Consider the following 20,540-nt stretch of genomic DNA (forward strand, 5'->3'; position numbering starts at 1 on the left):
GAGAAACCAGTGCCTGACTCCCTGAACCCCTGAATTCCATGAGACCCCTGCCTGACCTCAGCGTGATAAACAATTACCCCGTGCCTCTTTCCCGGTGACCCTAAAACTGATAAGCTGTTGATTGGCCCCAAGAAGGGAGATGCTCAAGATAAGGTAAAATTACCCGACCAGGTACGGCCCTAATTCCCCTCGGCGGTTATGGCCACGTAGATCCCTGTGGAAAGATGCGCTTTTAGCTCAAGGGTGCCGTTTCTGGCACCAAAAGCTGTCATATTTAGCATCGACTTCACAGTTCCTCAGGTTCTTTTTGATTTGTGAACTCATTCTTTACCTAGCCTAAATTAAAGTCAGATCATGATTTCGAGAAAGAATTTTGCTATGACCAAGCTTGTAACCAGGTCGTCGAACAGAAAATGAGAAGGTGACCGTGACAACCAAGTGTATAGATGCATAGATATGCAGTTTCGCCTAGATTTCAGAGAGTAGGTAGAGAACTTTGGATATCCCTTGCAGTCATGATAGACTGTTGGAAGTTTTGAAGAGCATAGGCATTTTGGGTATCAATATAGTGGAGATTATGTATGTACATGTTTTTTGCCGTTTGAGCAGTGCGCTCCCTTAAGACCAGTTTCATGTTCCCATCAAAATTGTGGCAGGTTGCCAAAGAAATTGTTGTCCCATAGCTCCGTTCCACCCGGGTCTAGGCTATCAAACCAGCCTCCCAAATCGAGTGGCTATAATAGTCAGTATAATTATTCAAACTGAGGGGAACGAAACTTACGGTAAAATCCCCAAAATCCGTTGACAGTAAAGGAAAATCATAACCATTTGAAGACCCAGACAGGGGCGTTGTCCCTATCTGTCCCGCTAGAGAAAGAGCAAGCTGATCCCTCATTATAAGCAAGGCTTCTTCATAGGAAGAAGAGGACAGGGAGCTCACCTGTTCAGGCTGGCGGTCTGCGTTGGCCAGTGCCTCGTGATATGAAAGACCGCCAACTATTCCCCGTCCAATTCGAACAGCTCGTTTGGACGCTGCCTCGACCATTGACAGTGGATCCTCTCCCTTGATGCGAGACTTGACGGATGCCAAGATGATGCTCAAGAAGAAGTATGGCTTTGTTCCCTTGCCAATTTTCCCAGCTCGTCGTCCAAAGTCGTCCAAGGTACGCTCAACTGCTTGCAGCATCACATTCTGCTGCGATTGTACCATGCTCATCAGAACACTAGTGTTCATTCCTTCCATGGCTTGACCTACTGATTGGCTCATTTCTTGGGCTTGTAGCGATAGCTCCACACAAACTGTGACCGCAGCATGGAAGGTTTCATCACAGAACATTCCACTTCCGAGTTGTGTAATATGCGGATAAAGTATCGCATCAGCGGGCACTGGAAGTTCCATCTGCGATAATATCTCCAAGGACTTTTCTAAACAGATCTTTCGAGAGTAGGAGCATTTCGGTAGGCGCACGACGCTCAGAGAGAAAGGTCGGTGGAGCGCAAGTAGGAACTTGCGCATTATGAACAAGTGCAATGACTGGGCGAATCGGTGTCGAGGCGCGTCGGAGGGATTGATTGCAGATGCATTATCATCAAACAAGTCTGATGCGTTTTTCATCGATCGAATCAATTCCTCGCTCATCTGCAAGGTCTCATCGTATGATAAGTCAAATCTTAGCGTGTTGATTTTCTTTGCGATGCGGTAACGGAGCCCCAGCGTCTTCGTGAGAAGACACTGATAAAAGTTCCGAGTGTATCTTGCAGTGCTAAAGGGTGCCGGGTTATTTTCCATTTTTTCGAATAATTCAGAGTCGTCCCAGTTGGAAGGTGTATCGCAATCACACTCGTCCAAGTCAACTGACGGGGTGACACCGCGATCGAGCGAGATCTTGAGATCTAGCTCCACGATAGTTGTCCACAGTCGACGGCGCAGTTCCGACCAGAATGGGGTGGTCGCCTTGCGAAAGCGGGTTGGGTCGCGGTGTAGTCCCATAGTCATAGCAGATCGAATGAGGGAGCCCGATGAGGCCCAGGCAACATCGCCGTCGCTAGCAATTGAAATTCGAGCAACCAAGAGTAGACATTGCGTCTGGATCATCTTAAGGTCAATATCCGGGCTCACAAAGGTGCAAGAAATGTATGACTGCACTGCCATCATCCACTTTATCGCAGGTTTTTGGTAAGCGTCCCGTTCATCACGTTCGGGAGAAGGCAAATAAAATTGGCTTCCTGCTGCCATGACTGCCAGCAACTGCGCAATGAATCCCACATCTGGTTTTTGAGGGTTGGCCCAGTATTCGGCATATTGCTTCAGAAAGCTCGGAATATGGAGAATCCGGTAGGTCGTCTCAAACGTGTCAAGATATAATTGAAGAAGCTGGTCCGTGATGGTTCGAGATGGCACCATCTCTTCTAGCTTGAAGGCCTGCTCTCGAAAGGATCGCTGGTGCTCCTGGCTTTCGCGCGACCACATCTCACACTTGAACTTTTTCATGTCACTATACTCCTTGTCCTTGATGTTCTTGTGGCTACGGCGCATAAAGGTGCCAATATCCTGGAACTGTATTGGAGTCAGTAATACGCTTAAAGTAGGTTCATCTTCGTGTCCTTGGCGACAAACTTACAAATGATACGGTCGTCGTATAGTGGCTTCGACCGAAGTATCTGGTTTTGCCCTTCTTACCTCGGAAACTGGAGTCAGGCAGGAATCGAACCCGATCATCTACACCAGCTCCTTCTAGACTATGTGGAGAAGTGGCCACTTCAGAGAGGCTGTCATAGATGGAATTTTCGGGGGTTTGAAGGGCACCACCGGGCTTTGCTAGTGCATGCTCCAACATGCGCAGTCGGTGGCGGAGCTCATGGAGTTCATCGGGATGGCTGCGCTTGGATATGCGATTCACACTGGCCTTGGGACCCATCTTCGAGTCGAACACAAACATGCCACCTGTCCCCCCCCGGTTGCTCTGGCGAGCCACGAGGCAGTCGCATACGTGAAACTGGGGGGGACATGCGCTGGGACGAGGCTGACGCCTCTCCCGTCTGGGATCCCACAAAGACACACGAGTCCGCAGTTTTTGAGCGAACACATTGTCCGCATGGAAGTGACCGATCGCACTTCAATTTGCGTCGTCGACATTCTGTACAGGAGAGTGGGGGCCGACGTCTCCTCTGAATGACTCTCCCGAGCTCTGCAACCGCTTCTTGAGGGGAGCGGTCTTGATAATCGCTCATTGCAGTTTATTGTGGCAAAGAGATGTCTGGTCTCCAAAGAAGTGAAAGCGCATTCCTTTGGTGGGTGAGTATAAAATGCTCTCCGACTTGCGCAGAGCCTTGATGACGCAATCGCGCAGAAAGTCCGATTTTGGGACCTCAAAAACGACGCTGCGTGTCTTGATCTTCTCATGGACCGTACCAGTTCAATGGCAGCATTCAGACGCAGAGATTATCTGAATTTGCGACGCGGAGGACGAAAGCTCAACTCTTCTATGCTACGCGTGGTGGAGTTAACGCTGGTCGAGAATTGCCCGAGCTCGGACTTACCTTTTTCGGACATCAATACTAAGCGCCGAGGTGTGGGTGCCTGATTGATAAGCTTTTTCCGTCCTAAAAAGTAACCTGAGTCACAACAATATTCTCGTGAAAGTGGAGCGATGACGCTGGTCATAGGCGTGGCTTTTTATCTGATTGTATTGGCTTTTTCTTCGCCTACAAGGAGTAAATGCTAAAATAATGTGGCCGGACCGTGACCTTTGTCCGCGGTCACTCCGCGGACGGGCATTCTATACCGGGATTAGCCTGGGCTCCAAGGCACCAGCCAAAAACCCACCTAGTCAGCTCGTTGCTCCTCGAGGCATGATGAATGCGATGGAACGTGACATCTGAGAAAACAGTCGGCGTTTATTTCCATGGGGTTAAAATCTAGATTGTGCGACCTTGAAATCTTTGAGGCTCGCCAAGAAGTTACAACTCAGAACTTCGTCCTTGCCTCGTGTTGCGTGGCAGAGTCTGGATCGCACTTAGCTGCCATGATCGATTCTTGTTGGGGGAGATGTGCAGCCCTGGCGGTTTTGAAGGAACCATAGTTCTACCAGATTACAATACAAGGAAGGGCATCTTATGCGTTTTGCAAAGTCACGGAGACTGGGGGCCAAGGTTATGCGCCAGGGCAGGCAGATCCCGCCAAGCACGTGTCGGCACTAAACCGACCCAACCACTGTCTGCCAGCATGCTAGCTTCCCTTGAGGCTGCGATTGTACGACAAGATAGCAGTCTGCGAGTTGCTAACTCCCATCTTGAGCTCCACGCATTTCAATGTCCCTGGGCTTGCCTTTCAGCAAGGAGACCTTCAGCTCCAGCGATGATCTGGAACCCGCAACGCGTCTCTTGCCCGCGTCCTCTCGGACACCTCAGCATAGTCTCGCCCGCCCCACAGAGGATATACAGGGCTTTCTGAAAAAGGATCTGTGCGTCGACAGGCTCAATTACATTCACCAATACCTATGGCTGGCTGGCCGACCCATGCCTCCCAAGCCCCTGAATTATCAGCTCGCTACGTCCCGACAGATTGTCGTGGACCAGAGAATTGATATGCACCTTGTGTGGGAGCATTCTCAGCGCCTTCACATAAAGCCTCTCCCAAGATATCTCCTCGATGCGGACTTTTGGGCCTCACATCTGATGACCTGTGAAGGGTCATGCTGCGCAGATGCGCAACGCGACCGCGCCGTGTCGGACTCGACCACAAAATGCACCAAGGATGTCTATAAGTGTGCTCTTGGATTCCTATGCTCCTATATCGCATTGATTCAGTTTGAATGCGATCTGGCGATCGCTCTCGATTGTAATTTACTGCCAAAGGACATGACCTGGGAACAATGGCTTCAATTTGTTCACCAACTCCTGGACAACGGTGTCTCCAATCCTAGTAACATCAACCCGCGTTATTTATATGGCGAGTTGAGGCTATCGCAGCTCAACAAAATTTATGCTTTCCGATACGGAAGGGTTTTACGAGGGTATCAGTTTACATATCAGACATACGGCGAGCTTGCCCGCGATTACCTCACACCGGTGACGGCGGCGACCATTTATGTCGCCCTGGTGTTGACGGCGATGCAAGTCGGATTGGCCACAAGTCATCTGAGCAGCAACATATCTTTTCAGAACGCGTCACGGGGCTTCACTATATTTTCAATCCTCGGGCCACTGATTGGAATCGCGCTAGTGGGCATTATTGGGATCTTCCAGTTCTCTATCAATTTGTTCGAAACTAGGAGGTTCACACAAAAGCAGTTCCACCTATTTAAGCAACGAAGAACCGAAAACGAAGCACCTTGAAAATGCTTTGAATGATGTTTCGATTTTCGATTTCCACGGAGAGATTCAATGTGTGTGTGGGCCATGATGAGAAGTGAAGACTGACTAGGTCGGGTTCGATATACTGTCGATCTTTGCATTATCACTGTCGACATTCTCGAATTTGGCTGATAAATAATACTTGGTCAAACCATCTACAGAAAGAGACAGCTGATACAAACAGTGTAAGGAACGGATTTCATGAATATTATGATTTTCTTCATCGCTCGTTCAATCAATGCGAATTTAACTCGGCAAAATGTTGTCACCAGCACGGGCTCTGAAGCGTAGCTTGGAATGTATTGTTTAAGAATATGGTCAGCCACATACTTTGTGATAACTATTCAAGGAAGATCCACAGGAGGGCTTCACAAGCTCAAGTAAACTTGTGAATATGGTTTCCGGCGTTCCTCAGGTCTCAAGATCCAAATCGAACAACCTAGCTCGGTGAAAGCAGCAAAGATGGGCATATCAAGGGCCCTAGTCAAAGATAATTATCAGCACCTGCCCCACTTGACAAAACCCCATGCAGCAATTTGACATTGCCGCACATTTACCTGGTTTTTGACGTTTGTGATGAGGACCCCGAGACCATGAAATTTGACCGCATTAGCTATCTGGTTCATCCCTACTATGCGAAGCCGTCGGTCATGAGTCGATAACGGGCCAACTACTTGTATGACCAGGGCGTTAGGTGGAATTGTCCCCGGTGTGGGAACGAGTAATATTATCCTGTCGCAATTGTGGGCGCACTGCTACAATAGGGGGCCCGGGAGATCCTTCGGTCCAGCGTGGGATATAGAGCCTCGACAGGACGGTGGCTCCCTGAGAGCTCCTGGGCTATGGCCAGTAGGAGCGTGATGGGTGTGCTATTGATGCCATATCCCTCGACTGCATATTTACGGCTATTGTAGATTGTTAGCAAATATCCGACCATAGGCTCTGCTCCAAGCAACGCTACGTGAGAGGTATTCATAGAAACTATATTGGAAACTCGGAATTTATCAATGAAATTAGATTTTATATTTTGGACCAGAATAAATAGTAGTGTTGGTTGTCTGGGGGGGGGTTACAGCCCCTTGGGTGACTCGAAGCTCAGGGGATGGGGAATAAATACGAACGTATCCCAGTAATTCAGCCTTGACAAAGCTTAATTGCGCCGTTTCATCCAGGGGTCCCACTGAAAACACTTGACTATCTGTTTCGGCTGGAGCTTTGAAGTGGATTGCCCGAAAGCTCCGCATCGCCGATAATTTTATCCGACAGCACTCTGTACTCCCCATGTTCCCCTCCCTTCCCATGAAGTTACCAGGCCCTTTGTTGCACCAAACAGAGAAGGCCCAGCCCTATGGTGCCGGTCCTCATAAACTGAGGGATAGACTGTTGGAAATATGTGTCGCGCGATGGTAGGTAAACAAGGCGCCTAAATGGAGTCCCGGCCGCAGGCAGCAACAATATAAAAAAGCAAACCCGTGACCAGGGTTGACAATATGCTGGAGGCTCCTGGCCAGGAATGAAAGATAAAACCCCTGGAGCCTCGTCCTTTTCGCCTCCGCTCTTGTCTTCTCTCTTAAGGCTTTGCGCCTGTGTACCCAGCCCTCATCCCAGCCTTGGTCGCAATGATCATTAGGAAACCCGGAGCTTGATGAGCCTCCTGGCTGGACCCTGTCAGACGAAAACAAGCGCTTACTCAAGACTAACGCAGCCGCTGCAATTTGTGGCCGGCAGGCTCCGGACGGGGCGACTTTCAAGCTCAGCTCTATTCGCAGCAGAAGAGATGGGCCTCACCGACATTGAGTCCTGAGTTCTCAGGCCAGGCGCAGCTGGCCTGTCGGTGCGCTTCCCAGCGATCACCCCCTAACCCTGCTCCCCCTTTCACAGCCACCGACGTACGGCGACTAGCTTGACAATCTGCCTATCCAATAGGGGCCTGGCGATGGCCTGTTTCATCTCAATCTGATCCGCGACGCATTGACAGCGATGATGATGCCTTGGCGTCAGACCAGCAGCACTCTCGCAACATACCCGACCGCGGCATACACATGATGGTCTGCAGACGCGGCTTCGTCGTTTCTGCTTGGTGTCAGCAATAACGAGACTGGCTAGGGGGTTCGTGTTGTCCAGAGTCTACGAACCGAGGGTCGTGATTCGACAATACGAGCAATGGCGCTGCCAAGAGCGGGGGTCATCGTCTGCAGTGTGGCCAGTGTGACCCATTCCCAATCGCTCCAATCACCCCAATTCCTCCCATTCCATTATGGACCCATGCGTGGCCGGTTCCAATGTGCCACACTGGCAAGATTTGTCTGTGCTGCTGCTGGAGCATCCTGGGTGTCCATCATCGGTGTGGCCCAGTACCCGGGCTTGACATGTTGATAGAGCAGAAAGACACGGCATGACGGTGGAGGTGCTTGCTGCCAAGAAAACTCAAGCTTGTGCAGCCAAAGCTTCCCCGGTCGAAGCATTTCTTTACCCTGCGTTGTTCCGCCTGATTTCCTTGGCTTGCTGTGGCGACGCGCGCGTTTCGGCTGGGGGCCCCGGGCGTCCTTGAAATGAGCACCGAAAGTGCCAACGCACCACTACCACACTACAAACCTGCCTCAACGAAAGGCCAGCCCAGTATTTCCCGTCATGGTCCTCAATCCTGAATACTAACTGATCAGGATTCGTAGATTGTTCCCCGGTCGCACTACGAGGTACTATACGCCAAACACCCCTCGGGAAGCGCTCCTCAACGCCAAGCTCGTACGGCGGGAACTTGCGATCGGCCGTGGGCCCACGAAAGTGGCTGTGTCGGCAGCAAATGCTGAATATTGGTCAAAACTTGGTCCTGAACCTTGCCATCAACCTGACATCTTCCATTGCCCTGTCTTTCCTTCCCCTGGATTACCAGTCTCTCCTTTATTTTGTTTTTCGCTATTTTACTTTTTACTTTTTATTATTGTTTTTCCTCCCACACTCATTTTGCTCTGCGCCGCGCAGCTCGCTTTGTTGATTATTCGCATTACGCGAAATTGTCCCTCCCTTGCTTGACAACTCCACAGCGCCAATTTTGGATTTCTGGAAAAAGAACAAGAATTGAAACCCAAACAAGGCCACCGGATTATCATATTCATTGTCCCACCCTCCTTCCGAGCTCTTAATATCTCCCTCCTCCCCCCTGTGGCTGCCTACCGACTGCGCCACGTCGCATCCCCCGTATTCGAATCTTGGACTCAGTCTCTCTCCACCACCCGCCACCATCTGGCATCTGTATGGTCGAATAAGTTTGAAACTCTCTTCTCACGTACGTGGCTTTCTTCCTTGGACCCGCGTGCGTAGGCCTGCTGGCGGTGGCTCGCGTATGTGCTGAGGCGCAAGGCAGGCTGTTATCAAAGCCTCATATGAAAGCGGTGCCCTGCTCTCTGCCGACCACTACTGCTTAAACGTGCACTGGGCCTGATGGCTATTTTTAATCTTGTCAAAGACTGACCCATGCTTAGATAAAGTGAAGGCTCATTATCACGTCAAGTTCAGGACTCATCTTTTTTACAACAACGAATAACCATCCACCATAATGCGTGAGTGCTAAGCTGCCTTGATTATCTACTTCTCTTCCAGCACAATTTCAATCTGTCCAACTTCATTCTTGTTGTCACCTATAACCATCACCACCCTCACCTCATCACCCTCACCTTTCGCCGTTGCCACAATGACCTAGCTGAACCATGTCAATAGATATCTACCGCCGCCAGGCACGTAAACTCGCTTGGTACGACCAAGATGGGGAGCCATCCTCAGCCAACCCCTTCAAGAAATTCCGCCCACGCCCTCGCCGCACTGCCTCTATCCAGTTGGAGGAGCAGCTCCCACACTCCCAGAGCCTGGGTGACCTGAGTCTCTCCAACGATCAGCGTCGCCGTGCAGACTTCAATGGCGACCTCCAAGGCCCCGCCTATGCAGACACATTCCCGCCCGAATCGGGCAGCTACGGGCCCGCGCCGTCGCACCGCAGCGAAGATCCCATCAACGATATCAATAATGACACCGCGAATATGTCAACAGCACGAGGTCTAGACCTTGAATCCGAGATCGAAGGAAACGTCAACGGGAGCGGGAGCCAGCCACGGCAGCGCAAGGGATTCTTCGGCAAGTTCGGCCGCAAGAAGACGGAAGAAGAGGCACCGGCCTCGCAACCCGATAAGGAGAAGCTGGTGGACGGCCCCAAGTTCACGGTCGCGAGCCAGATCCGCGCGACGCTGCTCAACTCCTGGATCAATGTCCTCTTCGTGGCAGCGCCGGTGGGTATTGCGCTCCACGTGGTGAAGGCAAACGCGATCGCCATCTTCGTGGTCAACTTCATCGCGATCATCCCGCTGGCCGCGATGCTGAGCTACGCGACGGAGGAAATTGCGATGCGCACAGGCGAAACGATTGGTGGGCTGTTGAACGCGTCGTTCGGTAACGCGGTCGAGCTTATTGTTGCCATCATCGCGCTGGTTAAGAAGGAGGTGCTTATCGTGCAGACGTCGCTGATTGGCAGTATGTTGTCGAACTTGCTGCTGGTCATGGGCATGTGTTTCTTCTTTGGCGGTGTGAATCGCGTCGAACAGCATTTCAATGTTGTGGTTGCGCAGACGGCGGCTAGTTTGTTGGCGCTTGCTGTGGCCAGTTTGATTATTCCGACTGCGTTCCATACGTGGTCCGATGGGAATAAGGAGAATATTGCACCTGTGTCAAGAGGTATGTCTAAATCTTCTAAATGGCTTTGTATAAGGAATGGAGTAATACTGACCAGTTTCTCACAGGCACATCCGTCCTTCTCCTCATCACCTACGGCTGCTACCTCTTCTTCCAGTTGAAATCCCACACAGATATGTACAACGAGCCCTCGAAGAAAGTCGAAAAGCGTTCCAAGAAGGGCGGCGACGCTACGCGCGGCATCGCGCAGATCGGCAAGATGACTGCGCGCACGATGGGCGGCTCCAACGCCCAGGAACTCAATCTGCAAGATCCCGACGACGAGCCCGAGCAGCCGCAGCTGTCGCTTCTGGTTGCCATGCTGACACTGGGCCTTTCGACTGCGCTGGTGGCCGTGTGTGCGGAGTTCATGGTTGACTCCATCGATGCGCTGACGGCGACGGGCGATATTAGTGAGACCTTTGTTGGATTGATTCTGTTGCCTATCGTGGGCAATGCGGCGGAGCATGCTACGGCTGTTACAGTCGCGTGCAAGGACAAGATGGATCTGGCGATTGGCGTGGCGGTTGGCTCGAGTATGCAGATTGCGTTGCTGGTCCTGCCGTTCATTGTGGTTTTGGGTTGGATTATGGGGATTGATGACATGGTAGGCCGCGCGTTCTGGAAGAAATACCCGCCATTCTTTGTGTGCTTGATGCTGACTTTGTGGTTGCAGAATTTGAACTTCGACAGTTTCGAGATCATCCTGCTCTTTGTGTCTGTTCTTTTGGTATGGCTGCCCGTTCCCTGGCGCATTTTGGTGCCCATTCTAACCGTTTTGCTTGTAGGTTAATTACCTCATCGGGGACGGCAAATCTCACTGGCTTGAGGGCGTCCTGCTCATGATGATGTATCTGATTATCGCCCTCGCTGCTTGGTATGTCCTTCGCGGTCCCTAGCTCTTTCCTGCTCCAGTTTCATAGCTAATCTGAACCACAGGTTCTTCTAGTTGGCTCTGCGAGCCCTTACCACCAGAGCTTCCGTCGCTCTACTCCACTTTGTTCCCTTTATTATCTGGGAAACATACTCAATTCATAATCTATTTAACCTTCTACGTTGACTCTATGCTTTGCGCGAAATACGTCCAGTCAAAATGCTCTCAAGGGAGGTGCCATGTGTGATGGCTTATCTTGAACTCATCTCCATTCTAGGCTACGATTGTATCGTAAACGGAGATGATTACTACCGTGTACACATGACAAAAGTAAGGTCGATCATGAAATGCATTTTCACGTTTCAATCGTAATCCTGACTATAGAGATTCGGTCCAGACATAAATGCGCGCACTCCCTCTTAGGGGCAGTTGCGCCGAAACTCGTCAGCGTAAATGCAACGCTCACAGCAGTGTGCACAAATTCCCCGCCCAGATGTATCTTTTTCCTGTTGATCGAGGAACACGAATCGCGCTTCGATTCGTGAGAATGTTACGAGGCCTGGATAGAAGGGGTATGCGCAAATGTGGTAGGCCTGCCAGCACCGTAATTATGTATACAGGCACAGTACGCAACGCCCAACTCATGACGCAGAGAGGAAACCCGCAGAACTCCCCGAATAATACCCGAACCATCCGGCAGCGTCATACAAATTCCTCCAACCTCAGCCTCCGACCCCAGAGATTGGGAAACGGATGTGTCCGCGGCACAAGCTGATTCTGAACCGGCGCAATACATGGATTGTAATTATAGTTGTAATACCCTGACGTCAACCCGGTTCCAATAATTCGAAAAAGCCAAAGCATAAAAAGGTATCACTGGTTAGTCGAAATAGAATATTTCGAGTTTCTCTAATTCTCCATATGGCTCAAACTAAGAACGCACACGATTCTGAATATGCCGCAGACTGTCCAGATCATCCGCGATGTGATCACCATCGATGCCAAATTCCCCTTCATCGCAGGTCTCGAACCCGGTGACACGCTCCGCATCATCGCTCGGGAGATTAGGCTCATGGAGACATACGACCTTAAAGGAAAGAATCTCGAGTTCTACGCGTCGACGTTCATCGCTTCGAATAGTGCGGTCATCCTCAATCGAGGGACCATCGGGGCACAGGGCACCGCAGGAGAGGATGGTGCTTCAGGGATGCCATCTCCGGCGAACAGGTCGTGTCTGAATCCACTCGATTTAAAGTCCTCCAAGCGGCGTCCTCCAAAGTCGATATCCTCCTCAACTTTGCTTTCCGTGCACAACGGTCTATCGAGATTTACCTTCTCCTGGACCAAACCCAGTATGTCTACTACGATGTTGGTTGTGTCCACCCCGATATCAAGGCCGAGTATATCCGCAACCCCGACAGTGTGGTTTCTCTTACCACATCGTACCAGTCTTCATTTGAGAGACTCCTCGACCCCACAAGCATGTGGAACACATATAGTGCATACTTTGATCACCCACCATATACGGATATATTCACCGAGCTTCATTCACTGATCCGGAAACCCTCGACATGTTCCGCTCCACTTTCACCCTGACGTTCAGTTTTGACGCGGCCACTCTCTCTCAGCAGCGCTACAACACCAAAATCCAGGCTGTCGGAGTCGCTTTTATTGGCGCTACGGGCAAGGGAGATCTGATCTCTTGTAAAGTCGAACATGGTGGGGTATACTGTCAACGGATGAGCGATGGGATGCTGCGAGAGTCCATCCTGAAAGCTCGATACAATATCATCTTAGCCACAATTACCCCCCTTCAACTGAGCGGCTTTGACCTTGACTCGTCTCCCTCACTTGAGGACCCCCAGAACTCTCCGCTATGGGCAATGGGTATCGGCGGGCTCTACACCATTACGATCCCGGAGAGCGAGTTCAAAGAGCATCACCCCACATTCGAAGGGCTAAAGGAGATTGAAGTGTGGCTTGGATATCAATTCATGGAGTGATACGGAGTTTTGTGATCAGTTGAACCATGACTTGACATTGGTTTCTTTCCTTACGACGTTTTTGAGAAAATCAAATATATGCGTTATCGAGTCCGAAGGATTGGTGCTTCGCTCGATCTGGCAGACGCGCACCAGCTCCTTGTGCTGTTCTTAACTAACTTGTTGAGGAATCAGTCTTGTTCTACTGCCGAGGACTCCTGTCACGTACCACCGTGAGCATGTACATTCAGGCATTGGGGTGGAGGACGATCCACGCTGTTTTTTGTATTAAAATCCCACGTTCTAATGGAAGATATGACGCACTATGTCATGACTACCTACATCGGCTCAGCTTCTTCGACATTGTAGAAGATGACCAGTGTGCGTAGAAAGAATGCTAGCTTCATGATCGTCGTAACGCAGGAGATAACAGTGCGTAAAGGAATGACTTCTGCATATACCGGCGGCTTTGAAGGAGAGTTTGATTAAAAATGATTATAGGTTCATATAAATTAGCAATACATGGTCCCTCCTTTAGCAATTTGCCGTACCCATAAGAATGAATGAATTTTGAAACGGAACATTACGGTGGAACAACAAAGGTCAACGATTAATTTCCTCACGGAAGCAATTCCTCCAAGGATTTTGGGCGGTCAGTGAGGCTGATTCGACCGCTTAGGCAATTAGGGGCAGTTCGGCACATGGACCTCTGCAGTAGTTGTGAGCTCAAATCCTTTCATACAACACCTGAGTAGAATGGAAGAGGGAAACACTCACCACAGCGCCAGGGCTTAAAGTCCTCCTTAACCCACCAACCCTTCGGGTTCTTGTACCAGTTTCTATAGTCACTTAGCACATCGTAGGATCGAGATAGATACACTGGCAAAGAGGTCTTACTGGTATTTGCAGACAGGTGCAAAAGTATCGCCCACTCTAGATTGACCAACCGTCTCGCTGGAATCGCAAGGATACTTGTGGTACCAGTAAGGCTTCTGCACTTTGCACTTATCCTCGGGGCGGTCGTGTTTATCCCAGCGATCCTTATCCCCGCGGTCCTTATCCCCGCGGTTTCCATCTCTCTCCTCCAGGAATTCGTCAGAGGGGACTGGGTTAGCCATTGCCACCTGGGAGGCAAGAGGAAGAAGGGCAGTGAGAATGTAGATAAAGGACTTCATTGTGGAAAAGTGAATAGTGGTTTGAAAAGTGTTAAATTATAAGCGTGGAGGAATTGCTTGTTGATAGTACTTGATGAGAATGAATATTAGATCGAAACCGTTGAATAACCTCGCTATTTATACTACTCGACGGCAAATTCTTAGGCTTCGACTACGACTGATTGAACTCATGAAAGTGTCATTGATTTGGGCCTAGATTCGCGATATCCATTGTCTACAGCAGAAGTGCATTTACCTCTTCCGTCCCTGATTATCGACAGCAAAGTATGGAGGTGCCAGTGAAGGCGATCAAACCCCAGAAATCTGAGAGACAACAGAGCCACCAAAGTCTTGGCGGTTGACCAAGTGTCTAAACTTAGTTGTAAATTCTGCCAGAATCAACGATCTGGCCAATCGATGGGAGTAGACCAGAATGTGCCAAGAGATACAATTGTCTCATTTGACGGGAAGATGATCCATGAAGTTCACGAGACCAGAAACAGAAATCCTCCGCTCCAAATCGGTCGGTGTCATTTCCTTGGCGATCGATCTTGAACCATGTCTTTTGATAGTTGAGGGAGCTTCCATAGGGGAAAGTTAATTCAACGAGGCTGAGACATGACCAATGTTCTTGTCAACTACTTTGTAGGTATCCCGGTGCTTGAACTGAATCATGGCGGCGGTTTTTAGAATGGCTTGGCGCGGCTTGGCGGAGCTTGGCGTACGTCAACATCCCCGTCATCAAATCTATTAAAATAAAACAACTGTGCTTATGGCCCACAGAATCTGTGAATTAAGCTCTATTTCTAATATGCTTAACTTGATAGCTTCGAACGCCGGGAATATCTGAAGACGTGAGGAGATTATGCCCAATTCAAAAAAAAAAAAACCTAGCAAGCTACGCAGTTCTCCCGCATTCAGAGCACCGTCTGCTAGATTTTCACCAAGACTGAATTGAATCGGGGTTTTGGGGGTTTCCCGATAAACTTCAAAGAATTCAAGCTGTAGGTAGATTTCTGACACGCCAAGATTTCCCGCCGTCAATGTCGGACGACAAACAACCATTGAGCAAACAGAGATAGCGAGGGATAGCGAGGGATAGCGAGGAAGAAATAAGATTCGGATACGAGTCAAACCCAAATGGACTCGAGCCAAGGTACCATCCAGCCATGTTACCCACTGGTTCGCGATCTATTAATTTCAAGATTTTGCACAGCCGCTTGGACCCATGTTTTAACGATGTGTCTTGAATAATACACTCTCGTATGAATGCATCGTAGTATTCTAATTTTTCTATAGATGCAAAACTAAAAATAGAAACAGAGCAGAGCAGCAATTTGAGATTTCTTTTTCCATGCAGACATACTAAAACACAACCAAGAATTCGCCATACGTTGTCGCTCTCTGACATAGCGTCTCGCATCTATGGAAGGCTAGAAAGACCCCCATGTCATAGGCCCGCTTCTACTGCTACCACATCCCTTTTGAGTATGTTCATCCTCTTAGCATGTTTTCTGCGAAATTGGTTCCTAAAGCTTTCCGGCGGCCCATGATTTTTGTGTGAAGGGGCGAATGGAGGGTATAGTTAAAGGATGGAAAATTATAATGCAGCCCCACAGTCGCAACGGCCACGTGCCTTATATATGGTATTTGCCGGCAGGTCGGCCACAGACTAGCCGGCAGGCAGCTCTACGACAGGCAGCTCTACGAATCGGGTATTCACGCAAGGGCAGTCCAGTAACAGAGACTAGCCGGTAGGCATATCGATTGAAATCATCACACGGATCAGCTCAACTCAGCTCGGCTCAAAAAGTAGCTTGAAAGTATAACCGCAATGGCGATCGTAATCGCACGCTGTCGCAACCACAAATAAACCAAATCAAAGCACAGACTCGACGTAACGCCGTGGCTCGTAATCACATCCAAAGGCCAAGAGGAAGCGCAGGCAGGCGACGATACCCATCCAATCCGTCCGGACCAACCCAGTTCAGTTCAAGTCCAAGTTCAGTAGCTCGCTTGATAAAAACACACAAGGGGTGGGAAAATAGGGATAATACCCTGAAAAGACGAAGGGCAGAACGCGCGATTATATCCAGTCCTATCCAGTCCGGTCCCAGCTCATGGAGGACAAAGACATATAAATAGATAGACAGACGCAGACAAAGCTGGCCAGACAGACAGAGAACCTCTAGCGCCTAGACGCCATTACATCACAGACGTGCAGAGCTTGTCAAGGAAAGAAAGCAGGAGGGAGCATATGCCGGACACATCAAGCTAAAATCAAGCCGTCCGTCCGGTGTCCCTTTGTGGAAGAAATTCGTTCGCGATCGTGAGGAGAAGAAGAGGGGGTTAGAGATAGAGATGTTCGTAGGTAGGTAGGTAGGTAGGTAGAATGGTAGACGAACATGAGGGGAAGAGAGAGATATGACCAAGGGGTCGGAAACAGGTGAAGGAAAGTCGTGAACATAATAGTACAGAGAAGCGTTTATTTTCCGCTCCGCTACCTGGCGAAGTCCGCCCACACTGCGCTCAGCCAGCCAGCCGGGATGCCAATCTCAGAAGGCGCATTGACCGACAACTGAGCCCACTCGCATCCATCCAGGAAGGCGAGCACGTCGTCGCCACCCAGACTAGTCGACAGCAGACTTGTGTCGGGGCCTTCGGTCGACGTCAACGGGGGCGAGGGGGCGAGCTGCGAAACCGAGCCAGGAGGTGGGAGGACTGGCAGGCCGTGGTGGGCAGGTGCGTTGATAGGGGGGAGGGACTGAGAATAGGGGGTTGGTGGCGCGGACGGGCGCGATGGGAGCCACGAGTTGATCGGCTGCAGGCGGTTGCTTGTTGCAGTGAGATACTGCGACGGAGACTGAGTGGTTGCCGACAGGCTGGGCAGGCTGGGTGGTGAAGAGGTATACATGGGCCCGTCTGGGTGATGCTGCTGCAGGGAGGGCAGCGAGTACGGGGACTGCGAGGGCATAGGCCGGCTGTTTGGGAGCGGAAGGCTAGGGCGGCGGTCGCCTTCGTGGCCGGGTAGGGGAAGGCCCGGGCTGTTGACGGGGACCCAGGACTCTCGGCGGCCACCGGCGCCGTCGAGTGTCTCGCTGCCGTCACCGACGTCGCTCTTGACGGCGTTGCTGCCGGCGTCGCTGAGGTTTGTCGTGCGCTCGTGCATCGGCTCGCCGGTCACGGCTATCGCGGTGCCGTCGTCGTCTAGCGACTCGGGGAGTTGGTCCTCGAGCGTGCCAAAGTCGAGGAAGAGCTTTTCAAGGAGCTTGAACTCTTTCAGGCCGCCACCGGCACCACCCTCGCGGACAGGTCGTACGCCGTTGGTGGCCGCGTGCTCCGACGCATCGGACATGCTGTCTAGCCGGCTGCGGGAGTGCCGGCGGAAATCGCGCTGAACTCTGGACAAGTAGCTGTGCAAACGGTTCAGTGTGCGGAACCATTCCACGGCCATCTTCAGACGAGGGCGCATCTCGCGCAGGAGATCGAGTGCCTTGCGGGCCTGCACGGCACCTAGCTGATTGCTGTCGTGACTCGCCGGGGGCGGCTTGATGCCGAGCAGTCCATCGGGATCCATGTGTGGGAAATGCGTGCCATAAACGCCGATAAAGGCGGCGTTATAGATTGCAAAGGCAACAAGGGGGTTCTCAACAAGTGCACCCCGCCCTTGGCAGGTAGCTACGAGATCGATCATCTGCCGGGCAGCCTTGAACAGCTCTCGCGCACTGTCGCGCCAGAAGGCCTCTGGCTGACCGCTGACTCTATCAGATGGGAACAATGGGTCGTCCAATGGACCGACAGGCTCGTTGCAACGGAGAGGAAGGAAGGGGATATAAGCGCGGTGCAAGACAATAACAGACAGGAAGTAGACGACATGCATCACGGTGTAGGACGCCAGGGTGGTCTTGTACATGATGTGGTGATCGGTATTCCGCAGGGAATACTGCAAGTTGCGAGACAGACTGTCCTGGAACCCATTCAGTTGCATGCGCAGAGACGCAAAGCGGGACTCCGGGTTCCAGGGCGGGTATTGTTCGGTTCGTCGACCCCCAGCACACGACCACTTGGCAATGCGTCCCCAGATGCGGATGATGCGAATCTCTCGACTCAGTACTGATTCCTCCGCACCGACTTCCCACCGATCAACATCGTCTTCGCTTGAATCCTTGCGGCGCGAGATGGGTGACCAGGCTTTCCCGTCGGAGGGGCCATTAGCGGCGGGAAGCTTTTCGTCGAATCCGCCGATGCTCTGGCGGATGCTAGGAATTTGCACACCCTGTGAACCGAAGCTCTGCGGACGGCGCCCTGTCGGCTCATTCAAACGTGCTGTCCGTACCCGCTCGCCGAAGGCAAAAGCGTTGTCACTCGGAAGCTGGATGCCGAGCTCCTTCACCCGGATCATCCGAGGCCGATACTTTCCGCTGCTCAGGCACCGGTCGAGCAGGAAGCAGGCCCAGAAGGTCCGGCGCTTGGTCTCCTGGGCAATGATCATGTCGGAAGTCAGTTCCTTTGGCTCCACGCGGCGTGGCAGACCGAAGTGATCCGTCTCGGCCTTGAACCCGGGCGACGAGCGCGACACATCGCGCGCTGGAAATTCGTTCTCCAGTTCGAATGGAAGACCCATGGCTTGTGCTAGACGAATGGCCATGCCCACGTATACCCAGGCGCTTTTGCCTCGGCACATCCCCCACTCATGCAGCGCCAGCATCAGCAGCGCTTGCACACGAGCTAGGTCTGGCACCGCAAGGCTGGCGCCATCCAGGCCGGCCAGTCGGCTGCGCAAAGCTGTCGCATAGTATTCGGATGCGGCGAGAGGGTTGGAAGCGTGGCCGGGCGGGGCTGGCGAGTGGAAAGCCACCAGGGAAGGATGGAAACGAGCGGTTAGGGCGAGTACGCCCAGTGGGATCAACGCGGAGAAAGGATCTGTCTTGTGACTTGGATCGCGCGCCAGATCCTGGCCGTCGAATGGAGCCGCCGGGGGTGGTGCAGAAGGGGTCGAGAGTTGGCGGATCTGGCCGAGAAAGGTCGCCGGGTGTAAGAAGGGCAGAAGTGTTGCAAAATGCGACTGGAAGAGATCTAAGACGGCCTCCCAAACTTTCATCGTGAGAATGGATGAGTCCAGCGCATCCAGCCCAGCCTTGGAGCCGGCTGACGCGCCCGACATACCGATTGACTTGCGAGGGCGCGAACGCTTCGGGCCATCCCAGTCGCCATTCCGGTCCTCCCCTTCTGCTAGGGCTGCCAGGTCGCGCTTGCCGGTAACGCCAATGGCCGGGGTGGGATAGACGCAGTCGCGGCCAGAAGACTCGCAGGCGCGGCAGGTGGTGTCGATGCCAGCGTTGACACACTTGATCTTACTGCGCCGGCATCGAGCGCAGGCGATGCTGGACCGCATGCTGGGAAAATCGCAGACCCACGGGTCTGGGATAGGGCGAAATCTCGGGGTAATTCACTGCGGCACCGTGCGATGTCCCATCGACCTGCGTTGAACGCCGGAGTATCCGGTATGGAAGGACGGGGGGAGGTGTACCAGTGGTGTGCCTGTTTCGGCGGGTTCGGACCAGGCGGCAATCGATCGCGGCTGTTTTCTGGGCGACCCGCGTCAGTATTGCATATGCCGAGTGTGAAGTTCAGCCGTTCATGGAGCATTTGGACTTACGGAAGATGGGCGACACCGGTGCGCAGCACTGGATTGAAGGTAGAAGCTGGGTCCGGGTGGGAGGGCAGGTGACGAGGAGAGAGGGAAGGGAAGGGGAAGCTCAAAAAGTGCGGGAATGGGCGAAGTGTGGGGGAAAAGTGGCAGTCGGGGCAGCGGCCCGGGAAGGCGAATGGGGGAGTCGGGAGGGAACGGAGTCGAGAACGCCGAAGACTGGGGGGAAAAAGGGAAGGCAAAGGTCAAGGGAAAAAAAAAGAAAAATAAGAGAATTAAATTAAAATACAAAGGGTAAAAGGGAAAGTGGGAAAAAAGATGGAGCCGAGAGCCGCTGGGGAACGGGGCATTTGAAATTGCGGAGGCCCAAGTATGCAAGGACGCGCCGCTGGGTTGATTCGTGGAGAGTGGAGCCCCAGACTTTCCTTCCGGGGGCCGAGCTAGAAGTAGTAAACGGAGCCGCCAGGGCAGAAGAAAGGGATCCCAGGAAGCAGATCTGTTGGTACTTGACACGACCGTATCATCGAGGAAGTTCATTGTAAGATGGATAAGAAATCTGAGTGCTGAAGGCGGTGATCCTTCTGCCAGTCCGGGGTATGCAAAAGGCCCGTGGCTGCGGACTTGCCGAGGAATTGTCCACCGGAGAAGGCAATGGAAGACGAGCACCCCAGCAGTCAATCAGGACCACGGCCGCACTACGAGTCTACCGTACAGCGCTACCATTACGATCCGAGAGGCCCGAGCTACCGGTCTGAGGGGTTCTGGTGCCCCCGTTCATGATCTCATGATCGTCTTGGACCCCGACT

The 20,540-nt window shown here is 51.9% G+C and overlaps 6 protein-coding genes across 6 annotated transcripts; 3 read left to right on the plus strand and 3 right to left on the minus strand.

Annotated features, from left to right (window-relative positions):
* Window positions 1-641: 641 nt before the first annotated feature.
* N7482_007768 (uncharacterized protein) lies at window positions 642-3,231 on the minus strand (the record flags this gene model as incomplete). The annotated part of the gene is made up of 4 exons (XM_056689892.1): window positions 642-734; window positions 782-2,557; window positions 2,622-2,996; window positions 3,052-3,231. 4 exons carry the CDS (start codon window positions 3,229-3,231, stop codon window positions 642-644), a joined length of 2,424 nt encoding a protein of 807 aa, XP_056542321.1.
* A 1,080-nt stretch (window positions 3,232-4,311) lies between these two features.
* Window positions 4,312-5,337, plus strand: N7482_007769 (uncharacterized protein; the record flags this gene model as incomplete). Its single annotated transcript, XM_056689893.1, has 1 exon — window positions 4,312-5,337. One exon carries the CDS (start codon window positions 4,312-4,314, stop codon window positions 5,335-5,337), a length of 1,026 nt encoding a protein of 341 aa, XP_056542322.1.
* Window positions 5,338-8,911: 3,574 nt separating this feature from the next.
* Window positions 8,912-11,023, plus strand: N7482_007770 (hydrogen/calcium exchanger domain-containing protein; the record flags this gene model as incomplete). The annotated part of the gene is made up of 6 exons (XM_056689894.1): window positions 8,912-8,915; window positions 9,073-10,077; window positions 10,143-10,681; window positions 10,751-10,804; window positions 10,863-10,951; window positions 11,014-11,023. The coding sequence occupies 6 exons, from the start codon at window positions 8,912-8,914 to the stop codon at window positions 11,021-11,023; spliced, it is 1,701 nt and encodes a 566-aa protein (XP_056542323.1).
* Window positions 11,024-11,903: 880 nt separating this feature from the next.
* On the plus strand, window positions 11,904-12,951 carry N7482_007771 (uncharacterized protein; the record flags this gene model as incomplete). The annotated part of the gene is made up of 3 exons (XM_056689895.1): window positions 11,904-12,144; window positions 12,204-12,446; window positions 12,491-12,951. The coding sequence occupies 3 exons, from the start codon at window positions 11,904-11,906 to the stop codon at window positions 12,949-12,951; spliced, it is 945 nt and encodes a 314-aa protein (XP_056542324.1).
* Window positions 12,952-13,613: 662 nt separating this feature from the next.
* N7482_007772 (uncharacterized protein) lies at window positions 13,614-14,105 on the minus strand (the record flags this gene model as incomplete). Its single annotated transcript, XM_056689896.1, has 3 exons — window positions 13,614-13,639; window positions 13,708-13,769; window positions 13,828-14,105. 3 exons carry the CDS (start codon window positions 14,103-14,105, stop codon window positions 13,614-13,616), a joined length of 366 nt encoding a protein of 121 aa, XP_056542325.1.
* A 2,479-nt stretch (window positions 14,106-16,584) lies between these two features.
* On the minus strand, window positions 16,585-19,479 carry N7482_007773 (putative C6 transcription factor; the record flags this gene model as incomplete). Its single annotated transcript, XM_056689897.1, has 1 exon — window positions 16,585-19,479. One exon carries the CDS (start codon window positions 19,477-19,479, stop codon window positions 16,585-16,587), a length of 2,895 nt encoding a protein of 964 aa, XP_056542326.1.
* Between the last annotated feature and the right edge of the window lie 1,061 nt (window positions 19,480-20,540).

Source organism: Penicillium canariense, assembly GCF_028826845.1.
Source record: "Penicillium canariense strain IBT 26290 chromosome Unknown utg000004l_segment0_segment0, whole genome shotgun sequence".
Lineage (NCBI taxonomy): Eukaryota > Fungi > Ascomycota > Eurotiomycetes > Eurotiales > Aspergillaceae > Penicillium > Penicillium canariense.